Raw genomic sequence first — 14338 nt, 5'->3', positions numbered from 1 at the left:
TCTCTGAGAGGACGGTAGACGTCTATTTTTGTAATTTTTTTTATCTAAAATCTATTTATTTAATTTTTTAAGTTAGAAAAGGTTAAAAAAAAACTCCTCGCTCTCAGCCGGTACCGTCGCGTTGCGCGAAAAGCGCGAGCGCAGTGGTGGATCGATCGGTCGATCAAGTGGCATGGCACCAGGCGCGCGCGGACAAGCGCATGGAAGTATGGAACACATCCCATCTGCAGTTCGCGCTCCTCTCGGCTGCCTGTGAGGCTGTGACTCTGCGAGGCTGTGACGGCGTACGTCCGCGCGCGGCTGCCCGACTGAATCAATCGGCGCGCCGGTCTGCAGCCGACGGCGACGTGCTAATCGCAATCGAGTCGAAGCGGTCTTGCCCCTGACGCCGCGGACGGTTTGTTTGGTTGGTGCGATGCGATTCGCCAACCATTGCTAATTGGTATCTACCACACTCACAGACAGCCGGGAATGGTGGTCACCAACCGTGACAACCAACGCGCACATGGCTGCTCCTAACACTCGAGTCTTTGCCGAAACAAATGTCCCCAGAGCATGCTTAACGGGAAGACTTTCACAATCTATTATAAATCCGGTAATGGCTGCGGCACACGCCTGGGTTCGAGATGAGATTGCCAGTTTGACACTTCTTTGTTTGCCGGCTACTCCTCCACGTTATTCTATTATAGCGTTGAAGCAGAGTCAGAACGAGGCACACAGTATGTTCTAAGTTGTCAACGAAACAGTGTATTTCATTGCAAACTAGGCCTCATGCAGTTAGGATTGTGAACTATTTTCAATCATTTTGTCATGGAGAGTTTTGTTTATCAAACAGTTGGCGAAAGCGGCGATGAAATAAAGACCGAGTCAAAATGCTGGAAGGATTGTGCACCGTGTTTGTCAGAAAATAGTTCTTTTAGTCAGAGCCGAACTAAGCGTAGATGAACAGAGCATTGCTAATCCCAAACTACATGTAGTATCATCATGGAACATGTAACAAATCCATGCCTCTCAAACTGTGAAGAGCATTCCCAGAACGCTCCAAGCTCAGAAGATCTTTTTTGTGCCGCTTAATTCATTAGGTACCAAAGTGAAAGTATGTACATGCCCAAGCTAGTAGAAATTAACATTAACAAACTATAAAAAAAAAGTTGCCATCAGACACCGAGACTACAGAACAACAGAGTCGGATTAAACAGAGGTTAGCAAGGCAAGATTCAGCACCGAAAGACACAGCCAATACACGTAGGAAGTACGAACACAACAACGCACATGCTCGATTCTCGTGCCATTACTTTCGTTTGAAAAGGTTAATGATATCAACATCACACCAGCGCCGGCCGATGGAGACGAGCTCAGGGGAACAACGTCTCCCGCACGTCGGTGAACGCCGCGAGGATCGCCGGGTAGTGCCGCGGCGAGTTGAGCACGAGGTACGTCTCAAGCAGCCGCTCCGCGCTGTGCTCCCCCTCGCCGCCCGCCGGCCACTCGGCTATCATCTCCTGCATTGACCTGCGGAAGTCCTCGTACGGGTCAGCCGAGCGCTTCACTACCGCGAACCCGCCGTCCGTCGCGGCGGACGCCGTCGAGCCCCGCGGCAGCTCGAAGCTGTACCGGCAGCTCTGCGACGCGCCGCGACGCGCGGAAGCAGGCGGCGCGCGGCAAGGGCCGGAGACAGATGCGCGCGCCCTGGTGGTATTCTTGCGCGGACAGTTGTAGAAGTCCGACGAGTCGGAGGAGAAGCTCCTCGAGGAGAAGAGGTTCCTCGAGTCCTCATCGTACTCGTCGTCCGAGGACGAGCTGCTCACGAGCCTGCGCGACGAGTGCGTCGAGAGCCTGCGCGATGAGTTGTTGGCCCGCTCCTTCCACCTCGCCACCGGCGGCAGCGGCGGAAGGTGCGCCACGAACGGCGAGGACGGCGGGCACTTGCGGCCCTCCCACTCGCCGGTCTCGAACGGTATCCCGTTCTCCGTGAGCCGCCTCTCCGCCTTCCTGCTGGCGGCGTCCGCGTCGAGCGGCGCGAGCGGGAGGATGGATGGGTCGGCCGCGTCGACGGAGCGGCGGCCCGCGCAGTCGATGGTGATATGGACCAGCGGCGCTGGGCGCGGCGCGGAGACGGAGAGCCGGCGGTCGAGCATTCCCCCAGCCTTCTTGCCGCCGAGGCGGGTGTAGGAGGGTAATGCCAGCGGCGGCGGCTTCTCCTCCTCGTCGCGGCGCTTCCTGCTGCCTCCCGCGCGCCGGGAGAAGGCCGAGAGGATCGCCGCGAGCCGGTGCTTCAGCTTCTTGCGCCCGGTTCCGGTGCCGGCGCCTTCCATGGCCTCACGAAGGTGCATGTGTTCTGCTCGGCTGCTCCTGCGTGTGCGCTCTTGCTTGTCTCGGCGGTTCGCGTTCGTGCTTGTGTGGAGGGCAGGCGGGCTCGCGCGCGCGCGGGGGTGCCTGTTGGTCTATCGCATTCGTGCCGGGCTAATGCGGCCTCGCGAGCGGCTTTAACCGCCCGCGCCGCGAGCTAGAAACGAAAAAACTGCCAGGTCCAGCCGCCCAGGGCCATGAGCGGGTGGGCTCGGGTCGTGGGACGCGCATACTCTAACATTGCTTCACAAAGTCACCGAAATGCACAGTAAAATAAGTCTGGATGAACAGTATCTTAATATTATTCTACTGTAGTTTACTGTAGCTAAATACTGTATCATTTCTACTGTTTACATAGTCGCTGTAGCAGTTAATTTGGTACGTCCATTTTAGATCTAACGGTTAAAAAATTTAATGTTATGATACTGTACATCCTCTGGCTTTGCAGAAGCAACGGCAGAGGATACGATTCCCGGGTCGTGGGCGGTCGTGCTGTCTCGCGCTCTCTCTCTCTCATCTACGCGATGGCCGGTGGGCGATGGGGACAGGCGTCGTCACGTAACGTAGTGGGGGAGATGGCCTTCGACGGGCGGTTACGGCTACCTCGCCTCGCCGGCGCACCTGCGCGCGATGTTGTATTCGCTGTATCCTGGATGCGTTCACCCAGCTTCCTGGATTTAGCTTACGATTTATGAACAAGAGTACAAGATTGATTCGTGCCATGCTAATGACACGTTGCGTTACTTGTGCTGCGTCGCATGGGGAGACTGAGCGCTGCGTTGCGTGCACGTGGAACTCTGGGTGTCTGGAATCGCAAACTGGTTATGAATACAGTGCATGGCAGGCATTGGTTTGCAACTTGCAACACAAATTCGGGGCAGAGTTCGGGTGAAAGAAAGACAGGGGAGTAGATCAGATGGTGATCTACATGCTTTCCGTGCGAGCAACTGCTCTTCTGCAAGGATGCGCCAAGGTTCACAAATACGAAATCAGGTAGAAATGCAAGGGTGGTTGCACTGGCGAATATCGAGAAAATGTGACTTAAAAATTGAACGAATTCATGTAATCAAACTCGATTTACCGAGGCAAAATCCGCTCAAATCAAACTGCCAAAATGTGATCGGTTTCATCGATAATTCGACCAATTTATTTGATATTCAATCGAATTATTCGAAATGTGATGAAGAATCGAAATGCAACCGAATTTGGTGGAAAACCGCTTGGTAAAACAAGAATGCGAGGAATTTTTAAAAAATAAAGAAATTTATGGGAGAAATGTGAAAAAATTAGAAAAAAAAATTGGCATGACCTTTGCTATATTAGACATTTATGAGCAAAGAAATAGATATTAATAGAAATATGACCTTATCTACCATTATCTCATCAAATATGTCCACAAATTAGATTACTGACACTATAGATTACCAAATATGTTGAATTATACATACATTACCATACAACACAATCACATAGCACACAAGTTAACTTTATACTAGCATACTGCCTCAAATGCAACTCTGCCTTATCCACTCTAACTGGGCCAAAATGGGACCTATGCACTGTGCATCCAGCCCATTTCAGCCTCTCTTCTTTTTTGTTATTTTTAAAATTTTCAAACCTCCCGCAAACAAAATTTGATGAAAATGTTATTTTAAATTTTTTTCATAAAAGTTCTTAGAATTGTCATTAGTGTTTTTTGAAAAAAAAAATTATTTAAATTTTAAAATTCGTTCGATTTAAGAATTCAATACGACACGAGTTGATCGCATTTCGACCAATATTCCTGTATTTGTGAACCAGCTGCACTGCAACTGCCCCCAGTTACTGTGCATGACTGCATCGAGGAGCCGGCCGAGTACCAGTCGTTGACTGCGGTGAACTCACTCGGCAACTGTACGTGGCTTTAGCGTATCGATCACCATAACATCACGTAGCTGGAGCGTTGAACAAATCCGAACAACTGTGCATAAACTACACTTTGTTAGCACGCTGTTTCTTCATGGCGTAACTACGCGCTGATTGCATTGTTTAACACATAATGCGTGCTCCAGCTGTGGGAGCACAGCTGAGCTGTTCTCTTGGATTATAGTACAAGCATCTATCGCGTAGACGGCGCACGGCTTTTAAAGACTTGGCGCTGATAAAGACAAGCAGAGTTTTTTTTAAGATGATGAAGACAAACAGGTGCCAGTGCCACTAGTAAAACTGACGGCAGATTGACCACTGAAGCCTACGAGATCCTCAATATTAGTAGCCAAGTTATAGCGAAGCTAGCCTGTAATTTCTGATCAGTATTCTGTCTACAGGCAGACCTGTACCGGCTCTTCCCTCAATTGCGTCCGATTCAGATCCTCTGACTCCAGCGAAAGGGTAAATAGTACTTTGCGAAAGGGTAAACAGTATTTTGCAGCCGGCCACTTTATCAGTTCAACTACGGACAAGGTATTGTAGCAAATTTACTGTTTGCAAAAACACTGAAGCCAGAGGATCCATTTCTAATTGCGTCTGGTTCTGTCATTCTGCACATTACAAAGCCATTTCTTAACAGGTCAGGTTCCTGTATCCCTGCCATTTGTATGATGCAGGGTCCAAGGGAGCAGCACAACACAAACAAAGGAGTGAGATTCCCACTGATGATTAGCTGACGCCTGAGTTTTTAATCCACAGCATACCCAATGCCTATAATCAGAAGAGAACAAGGAGGAACGTCGAGGCTGTACGTGTACACAAATAGAAAAAACAGGATCAGCTGATTTTTTTTAGCACCTTGTTTATATTGCTAGAGTGTTGATTGAGTAATCATGTACAGAGGCAATAGTGGACAATCAACAGCTCAAAAGGCAAGTTAGTTGGTGAAGACCTGATTGCAAAGGTGCCGATGGATGCATCAATGGACAACAGGGCTTGCATGCCATTGCTGTTGCTTCAGTACTATTGGTATTTCCATCTCAATGCTTAAGCCAATAATTTCTAAGCTGAGACATGTGCAGAAGTATCTCGTCACGGCCTTGGTTGGTCACGCTGCTCGTCATGATCCAAGGAGGCACCGCCTCAAAATATTCACGGATCAAGCCTTGGAAGGTTTCTGCATTTTCTTCCGGTCTCCTGCCACTGTTTTTCTTCTTGCGCTTGTCACATTTCGTGAACACTAGTGTCATGGGGACCTGAGGAAATAAGGCATAAGAACATTGAACATTAAAGAAATTTATTGCTCAATAAACTATATATCAATTTCCTCATATGAAGGAAGTAACAGTAATGCATGTTTGGTGCAGCAGTAATGGCATGCACATTGCAAGTTACAGAACACATCCGTAAACAAACTAGACATCTTCAATCAGGTTTGGACATCAATGCCTCAAGAGAAATAAATACGCAAGAGATACTGCAATCTTGGATCTTGCCCGTTATTACGTGTACACAAGGCCACTCCGTTAATGCATGTCCCAAGAGGCAATAGGTCTATATTAATGGATGTCCTCGTGACCAGACCCATGCCAACATAGGTCCTTGTCCAAAGAGGAGCATTTTGCATAAAATTGCAGCAAAACAGATAAGAGAATGATCGAAAGTGGAAAAGGCAAAATAATGGTCGTGGAGGGAAGGCAGGCAGAAAGGACAATAGCTTAAAGGGGCACTGTTAGTTGCTATTGACTGGGGGTAGGACAAGCGATCCAAAGTTCAGAGTTGAGAGCTTAAGGGTGGGTGGTTGAGCGTGGGCACTGCAGTGTTACTGCAAAGAATGGTACCAGAACTAGCTTCGGGACAGGAAAAACAAAAAGGCATGAAGCTAATACTTTTACAGACTTCTCGCCTCTCGAGTATGTTTCCTGGAACAGATCTGATTCATTTAAGATTAGCCATACTTCAAATTTGGTACAAGATCATTCATGAAAAATGTTCACACTATTAACTACTTGGGCTAAATGGGCTTCCATCGAGTATGTCAAAGTCAAACAACACTTGAGTTCTGAGTGTAGCGTGCTTTAGTTAATCTGAAATAGGTTTACTGTATAATCCCTCCATTTACAAAAGAATGTCACTTTGGACATCGATACGGTCCCAAACAACAGCTTTGGTCACTAATTCTATAGTAATATATTTATAAAGCTAATAAAACTATAACATAATGAAAGTACTTTTAGAGGAAAAACTACACATATTTTCATGTGCCCAATCTAATTATTTAAAAAAATATTGACGGCCAAAGGTTAGAAAGTTTGGTTACACATATCCCAAGACAATCATTCTTTTGTGAACGAAAAGAATCTTCTTTAGTGTTGCTGAGATCAACTAGAGTATCTGCTAACAATGTTAAAGAGCACTCCTAACTCAGATATGGATGAAAGAATGATGACATAATCTCTGCATCAATGAAGGTTTAGTCGTTTGACAAGTATTCTTACCTTGTTTTGACCAAGCCAACTAGCATAGTCAAGATCAATCTTCTTAGCTGGAATACTTGCATCTATAAGGAGAAAAAGTGACACCAAATTCTCCCTGCTAGGGAAGTAATTTCTAGTAAATTCATCCCAATTTGTACGAGCTTCCTGTGGTGCAGAAGCATATCTGTTTGATACAAGCTCTAGTTAAAACCATAAGATGGATAACATTTCACCTAAATATACGCTCCAAACAATGCAAGCATAATTGTCATGATTCAAGAGTTCATGACACACTGTAATATGTATGATAAAGAAAAGATATTTTGGTTAAAATTGCATAAAGCAGGTTTAAAAAAAAAAATCAATATCATATACTATTATTCGCGTTTGATCTAAGTAAAGTACTAGAGATATTAGACATGCACATTGTTCAGTCAACTGTGAAACGAACTTCTAAACTCCCAAATACCAACTAGATCTCTAGATTTAAAGCATTTGGCAACTACCTGGCTCCTAAATCATCTTGCACAATGTATGAAACACTAGGTTAAAGTAATCTTTTTTTAGTCAGACCATATCTCTTTCAAGCAAATACTACATATGATTGATAAACTTACCCAGTATGGAACACTATCTTACAAAACTCTAGATAAACTGGGCAACGGCCTAGGTTCTGAAAAAAGATATTCAATGGGGCACTTGTTTAACTGGCTGAGACTTCAACAAATAAATAGCTCCAAAATTTGAGAGTTCAGTTGCCGGACTATCCATTCCAAGAAAATCTGTACAAGCAAGTCAATGTTAAATGGCATCATGCCAGCACGTCAGTTCCCATGTAACATTCAAACTAATTGACAGAAGTAAAACTCGACCATCAGGAAATTCAAATATGTCTGTATACATGGTTAAGAAAAAAAAAATCTGGAATTACTAAAGTTGAAAGCGAGCTGGGTAGTAGTTTACTCATAACCAGGCAAGTCAACCAGATACCAGCTGTCATTCACTTCGAAATGATTGATACATTGGGTTTTCCATGCAATGATAAAAACAATCATCAAGATTAATGGTATCAACCAAGTCTCTTAGTAGCTATATCACCAAAGTGTAAATATACAGCCATGTGAATCAGCAACCAAAAGAAGGCTATGCCATAAATTCACAAAGATATTTTCTTGGGATAATGTTGATTCTAGACAGCACAATTTCATGGAATTTCACCTGGCGTTATACATTAATACTATTATCTTTGGCCAGACATTCCCAGATTCACGTTTGCATGGGATGATAGCTCTTAAAAGTTAAATGCATGGACAAGACAGTACCTGGTTGACTAGACCTTCCAAAAACAAACATTACAATCAGAGGAAGCAAATATTTTTAGATGAATACATGACAGTATACATGACTAGCGGTGGAGTGTTATCGAGGACACAAGAAGCCTCGAACCACCCTTGAATCTATTAGTTGGCCGTAGATGTACACACATGTATGTCTATTTGATGCTTGGCCAACGGTTGCAAATGGTTGCAGTGGGCTTTTGGCCACCCCTTAGTTATGGGGTCACGTTCCACCACTGTACATGACCAAAATGAACTAGGAGAAAGAACCATAACATTTCCTCCTGTGAATGGTAATGACTAATGAGAAGCCCAATGTTGGACTGAAAATATAGAAGTTTTGCCGGTTGACAGCTAACTACCAAAACCCAGCAACGAAGCCAATCATATGTTCCAGAAGCAAAGAGTTTATCACAATTCCACCCAAAAGTACTTTGCTCAAACGCAACTGTACACTCAATTCACAGATTACCCCACTTTCACAAACTCCAAAAGTAGCTACAATTCACAAATCCAGTATACTATCTGCTGGAAATTCACCTCCTCAGCTGCTAGGCACAAAAGGTCCAATGTTAACCACTAAACCCTTAACTCCGATAACACTATAGGCAGAACCGAACAAACAAATAACCCCTAAAAGCTAAAGCATAACCCACTGGACTTTTTAGAGGTGAGTGCGAGGTGCTTGCGGCGGACGAGGGAGTTGAGCAGCGACGACTTGCTGATATTGGACCGTTCAACGAGCGCGAACTCCGGGATCCCATCCCGGGGGTAGTCCTCGGGGCGCACACTACTCTTCACGAAATCCGTGTTGACCACCTGCGCGTCGTTGCGTGCATACGGACCGGTGACGCTCTAAGATGAGGGTGACTTATGAGATTTAAAAATCTAACCTAATTAGTTCCAAAAACTTCACAAGATAAATCTAAATCAATTTCTATCTAAATGTGCTCTAGATTTATCTAGTGTGCCTATTTTACTGCTCAAAAGGTTTGCAACCTATAGCCAATCCTAACAAACTACTCTAGAAAAGTAAATGCACAAAGGTAGATTGCAAGAATATAAATACGGAAGCGTAAAGACAGTAGAGAAAGCAAACTCGGCACAAAAGATTTTTATCCCGTTGTATCGATGGCATAAATGCCACCTCTAGTCCATGATGGAGTTCCACCAAGGATATGCTCCCAGACGACACCCAGTCACGGCTCTTGAACCACCAAGCCACCAAGATAAGATCTCAAGCCGGATGAGCTGTCAAGCCACAAAGTCAAGACCTCACCACTAGCCTCTCTTCCGTCACTTGTCGTTGTAATCACTTCGGAGCTTGAGCCACCAAAGCAAGAGTCACCGTGTCCCCATACACGTGTCTTGTTGCCGCTCCACACCAAGTTGGAGGGTTAACAAGCTTGAGCAACTCCGGCTTAAGTTATCGGCGAGTCACCAAGACTCCAAGACGCCATCGTACTACTTGGTACAAGTTAGGATCACTCTTTGATCCCTTCTTCAAGCTGCAACACCTAGCTACAACTCATTCTAGGCCTATAAGCACTAAACACTTACTAATCTTATGCTTAATCGTCTTAGATGATCACTTTAAACACTTTAGTGGCTTGGATGTTTTCTCAAGCGTCTTTGTGTTTCTCTGAACTTCAGCACCTTCAAATGACTGAGTGGAGAGGTATTTATAGCCTTAAACCCTCAAACTAGCCATTAACCCAACGGCTCAGAAAAGCTATTAACATCGGATGATCCAGTGAGAACAGTAATACTAACATCGGATCATCCGGTGAGTATATCTTCAAAAACTAGCCGTTGGACTTCCACTCAAAGCCTCTATGAACACCGGACACTCCAGTGTATGTATACTTCATCTCCATCACCGGATCATCCGGTGAGTACATTTGAGTCATCCGAGCCTCTGCAGCCTCTTTGTGTAAATTGCTCCGATGCAAGCATCTAGTGTATACAGCACCCATTACCGGACCATCCGATAAGGTATTCTTCGATCTTCAACTCTTGAAAACGTTTCTACAACACAGGCACCAGGCCTTCCGGTGAATTAATCTTCGTTCTTCTGTGCTTGGATTATTCTCTGCAAGAATTAGTCCGACGTCATCGTCCGGTGATCACCGGACCATCCAGTGAAGCCATCTGCATTCTCCCCTTTGTCAACAATGCTCCGCTGCTTCTGCCCATTTGACATTAGACCATCTGGTGAGTACAGTCCGAGTACATTTTTCCTAGGACTTCTTTAATTCAACCAAATTTTGTCCCGGCTATGATGCCTTCTTTATGTATTGCATCCATGAGACCTACTAAAACATATACTTGACAAACATGTTAGTCCCATTGACTATGTTATCGTCAATCACCAAAATCACAATCATGACCTAATATGGCCATTTTCGCTACACGTTGAGGACCCACGTGCTCACGGCCGCCTGATCCCCCGCGGTCACGCTTGCCCCCTGGCAGTACGAAGAGGCGGTCGAGCGGGAGCTGAATCTGCACCTCTCTGTGGGGCGCCTCGGAGTCAGAGTGGTCGACGGTCTAGGGCGTCGCGAGTTGGGAGGGCATAGAGGTGCGAGCGAGAGGGAGAGGCCACACGGCAAACGGCAAGGGCGGAGGAGGGTGGAGGTGGAGGTATGGATGGAAGGGAGGAGGAGGTGGTGGAGGAGGAGCATGGCCACCGCCAGTAGTTTGGGTTTTTTTTTTTTGAGAGAGAGGCGGTTGGGGTTTTTGGAGGCGGGGAAAGTGCATGACGGGGTTTGGGAGGTACGGAGCAGAGTGGACTAAAGTGCTTGGGGGTGGATTGGGTGGGACCGGAAGGGAGATGAGCCGTCTGATCGAAAATCAAACGAGTTGATATTTGGAGCCTTGGATGGTATACTTTTATACAAGAATGCATGAGTGGATACAAGTTTCTCGTATATATAGGTTTGGATGCAGCAAACAAAACATACTCATAGACGTCAGTCACATAACATGTGCGGCTAGACTTGAAAACTTTAGTCATTATGATAGATAAAAGTACTTAGTTTTGTCACATTAAACTCACATTAATATATTCATCTAAAACACTTTTATCCCAATGCAATTTTAATAATTTACTTGCAATATTCATTTAGAAATAATGATTGTCAAATATGTGCATTGGAGATGAAACTAATGTCTTAAACAACTTGTGAATCAGAGCAGAGTTAGGTATTGGTAGACACGTTCTGACTGATGAGACTTTGAACTTCCAATTCAATCTTTTTAACTTGGATCTCAAAGCATTCAACTTGGAAGTTCTATTTTAGAATTTTGAACTTCAACTTTTTTCAAACTTTTACCTAGGAAACTCAAACTGCTAACTCAAAATTTGCAAAAGTTTAACTCGATGATACTAGAAAAAGAAATTCTCCACTTAACTTGGTAGCTAATGCCTTTTTGAAGAAAAATACATGAGGTGAAGACCATTGCAATTAACCTATACTACCTTCTTTTTAAGATAGACACGGTCTCCAATACTTGTCTTTAACAAATACTTTTTTTCTAAGGAATTGTTATTGAAGGTTATTGACAATAGTCATTTACAAAATCTTCATAACAAATCTACCAATATCATTTTCACATGACAAATCTTAATATTTTAATGTAAATTAGTGGTCAAATTTTCTAAAGTTTGACTACGACGTCATCTATTTAAGAGTAGAGAGAGTATGTTCCTGTTCATGGCATATTCGAATATGTTCCTATTCAGGGCATATTCGAACTATAGGGATTTCAGTACAATATGTCTAAAAACTTCACATGAAGTTTACTTCTTGTATCATTTGAGAATTGACTTAGAAAATCCACTCTCAAAATCACGGGTGCAGAAGATAACTGAAGGACCAGAACTCACCGGAACACATAATGTCCTCTGGAATTATAATGTATGTCCTTAGTTAATGATAAATAATGTTAAAAGAGCCTCAAATAAACACTTGGAGCCTGTGTTACATAGACACGGGTGCGGGTGTCGGAGTCCGACTCGTGTCGAGGCATCCGATTCGGCAAAAAAAATTGGGACACGCCAAATACCACTTGGAATCCGACACGGGTGTCGGAATCCGACACAGGTGTCGGAATCCGACACGGATACGCGAGTGTCCGACTCGGCAAAACAATTTGGACACGGAACACAGAAGAACAACATGAGTGCATACAAAGAGTACCAAGTATCATCGTGTTTCTCAGGTCGACACTGCCAATATCTGGCAAAAATGCTTATTTCTTGAACCAAAACGAGGATCATGGCAGGTTACAACAATTTCCTCAACGGTCTTCCTGCATCCTCATCTTGCATGTGCTGCAATATAGAAAATTTCAAAGTGAAAAGCAAGTTGAACCTCACTTTATTTCAACTGGTTACATTTAACTAATTTTATCAAGTAAAACATGCGAAATTTCCTAAAAATTATACTTAGGTGATAACCTTTGTTTTCTAGCATACCAAAACATGAATATGAACCCATTTGCAGGTATGACATCTTAGAGAAGTTGCAATGATGTACAAATGTGAATCCAACACGACGATGTTTTCAGCTATGCAAGTTAAAACCAAAAAAAGGTAACGATCATATTTCAAAGCAAGACCCACAGGGAACGTAAGAATGCACTGTTGTCTCTAATTGAAGACTGTGATGTAGGTTTTTTCAGCTTCAAAACACGATTTTGGAGCAGCTTTGTTTTAAAGCTAAATGTGTAGCAAGTCATAGTGTTGTACAATGGAACAAAAGTAAGCTAAGACAAAGGTCCATCTACAGTATAAGCCAATAAGACTAATTAATCCAGTCCTCATCTCAAGGGATGCCAATAGGGATTGAGCCTGTAGGGAGCTATACCCCATCCCCACCCCAAACTCGAGTCGTGGTGTATCATGTGTGGGTATGAAACCAGGAAGAAAATCAAGTGTGAGTGTGTGACATCCCCTGAACCCTATCCTAGTCGAAATAGAACCCAAAAAATCAGTGAAATATGTTGACAATTGAAAATTTCTGTGCATTGATTTTTTTTTTTTTTTGTAACAAAAAGAGCAGACACAAGTTGCGATGCAAGGGACTTGGGACATATTTGGGTAATATTTGAGCCAGATGCTCCTAGTGTTACAATGCCCTCCACCATTCCGTGGATTGTGCCACAGATGGTTGTTTTCTTGGAGATACCGAACTGATGACACTGACATACTGTTTGGCAACATGGTTCCAAATCCTATCTGATTGATATCGGAAGTTGTTTCACATTCAAAACAAGAAACAAGAGGGACTGAATCACCGAAGCAGAGCAAGGCTAGAACAATATGGTCTTATACAGTTATTCAGTTATACTAGAAATGATCTGAGGGTTAAAGTGGGTAAGGAAAGTGCCTTTATACACCTATGCTAGCTGAGCAATCTAAAAATATCATTTACATAACTGATGCTGAAATTTGAAACCAACGGAAAATATTTTCCTATTCTCTGAGCCCCAGTGAACCAGTAGTCTCCCGCTTCTCTTGCAGACCTAAGGGAAGCAAGTTTTATCTACTTCAATTAAGGCTAAGATACATATAAAAAAGATGGGAAACGCTTTCTCTCATCAAAAACGTCCAGGGTTTGGTTTAGCGCTGATGAACTCTCGTACATCTTGTCAGCTACAATTTCGTATGTTTTAAGAATGCAATAATTCACTATTTCACTAGATAAGAGTGTTAAGTTTCTAAGAACCAGATAGTGTAGTGCTACAACATTTTTCACCTTCTAAGCAACAAATTGATAACGATATCTGGATAGAATCAACTCTTCAGACCGGATTTGCAAAACATTGGCTGCTACTTTTGCATTTCACTTGGAAGAGAAAAGAACGGAAAATCAATCCACTCTACCGAAACGAATGGGTCTTGTTACGGCACCAGCCGATCTGAATCTCAGAGAGCCATCCTAACAGCAAACAGGAAGAGGGTTCAGAGGAGGGTACATGAAGCGTGCGTACGAATTCGCGGACGATGCCCTTGTAGACGAGGATAGGGACGGCGAGGCCGAAGAGGCTGACGACGGCGAGGTTGCGGCGCGTCCAGCGGAAGTTAAACTCGAGGTTCTCGCGGCCGGCGTTCCACTCCTCGATCCACCGGTTCTTGTGCACCTCCATCCCGCCTCCCATCTTCTCCTCCTCCTCCTTGCTCCCCCCGGATCGCTCTGCTCGATGCCGACGGGTGGAGAGTCCTATGCTGCGGCGGCGGGAGCGTCTTGCTTTTGTTGTTTT

General features: G+C 44.3%; 3 protein-coding genes across 3 annotated transcripts; all 3 read right to left on the bottom strand.

Annotated features, from left to right (window-relative positions):
* Positions 1-1105: 1105 nt before the first annotated feature.
* LOC133910073 (uncharacterized) lies at positions 1106-2453 on the bottom strand. The gene has a single exon (XM_062352593.1). The coding sequence runs from the start codon at positions 2331-2333 to the stop codon at positions 1356-1358; it is 978 nt and encodes a 325-aa protein (XP_062208577.1). The 5' UTR covers positions 2334-2453; the 3' UTR covers positions 1106-1355.
* A 2641-nt stretch (positions 2454-5094) lies between these two features.
* On the bottom strand, positions 5095-8895 carry LOC133908659 (GTP-binding protein At2g22870-like). The gene is made up of 3 exons (XM_062350782.1): positions 7698-8895; positions 6756-6918; positions 5095-5513 (listed from the first exon to the last, which is right to left on the bottom strand). The coding sequence occupies exons 1-3, from the start codon at positions 7787-7789 to the stop codon at positions 5298-5300; spliced, it is 471 nt and encodes a 156-aa protein (XP_062206766.1). The 5' UTR covers positions 7790-8895; the 3' UTR covers positions 5095-5297.
* A 3416-nt stretch (positions 8896-12311) lies between these two features.
* On the bottom strand, positions 12312-14338 carry LOC133908661 (uncharacterized). Its single transcript, XM_062350783.1, has 2 exons — positions 14069-14338; positions 12312-12407 (listed from the first exon to the last, which is right to left on the bottom strand). Exons 1-2 carry the CDS (start codon positions 14234-14236, stop codon positions 12360-12362), a joined length of 216 nt encoding a protein of 71 aa, XP_062206767.1. The 5' UTR covers positions 14237-14338; the 3' UTR covers positions 12312-12359.

The sequence above is a fragment of the Phragmites australis genome, chromosome 2 (assembly GCF_958298935.1).
Source record: "Phragmites australis chromosome 2, lpPhrAust1.1, whole genome shotgun sequence".
NCBI classification, from domain to species: Eukaryota; Viridiplantae; Streptophyta; class Magnoliopsida; order Poales; family Poaceae; genus Phragmites; species Phragmites australis.
Note: the sequence above shows the minus strand (reverse complement) of the source record. Positions and strands in the feature narration are given on the sequence as shown.

Bases quoted from the DNA above. Each gene is read 5' to 3' on its own strand.
- LOC133910073 (XM_062352593.1), bottom strand. From the start codon at position 2,333: ATGCACCTTCGTGAGGCCATGGAAGGCGCCGGCACCGGAACCGGGCGC.
- LOC133908659 (XM_062350782.1), bottom strand. From the start codon at position 7,789: ATGATTGTTTTTATCATTGCATGGAAAACCCAATGTATCAATCATTTC. The intron at 6,919-7,697 runs GTAAACTACTAC...TGTATCAAACAG, and splicing joins GTTGACTTGCCTGGTTATGA to ATATGCTTCTGCACCACAGG. The intron at 5,514-6,755 runs GTAAGAATACTT...TTATTTCCTCAG, and splicing joins GTTGGCTTGGTCAAAACAAG to GTCCCCATGACACTAGTGTT.
- LOC133908661 (XM_062350783.1), bottom strand. From the start codon at position 14,236: ATGGGAGGCGGGATGGAGGTGCACAAGAACCGGTGGATCGAGGAGTGG. The intron at 12,408-14,068 runs GTACGCACGCTT...TCTATATTGCAG, and splicing joins AGGGCATCGTCCGCGAATTC to CACATGCAAGATGAGGATGC.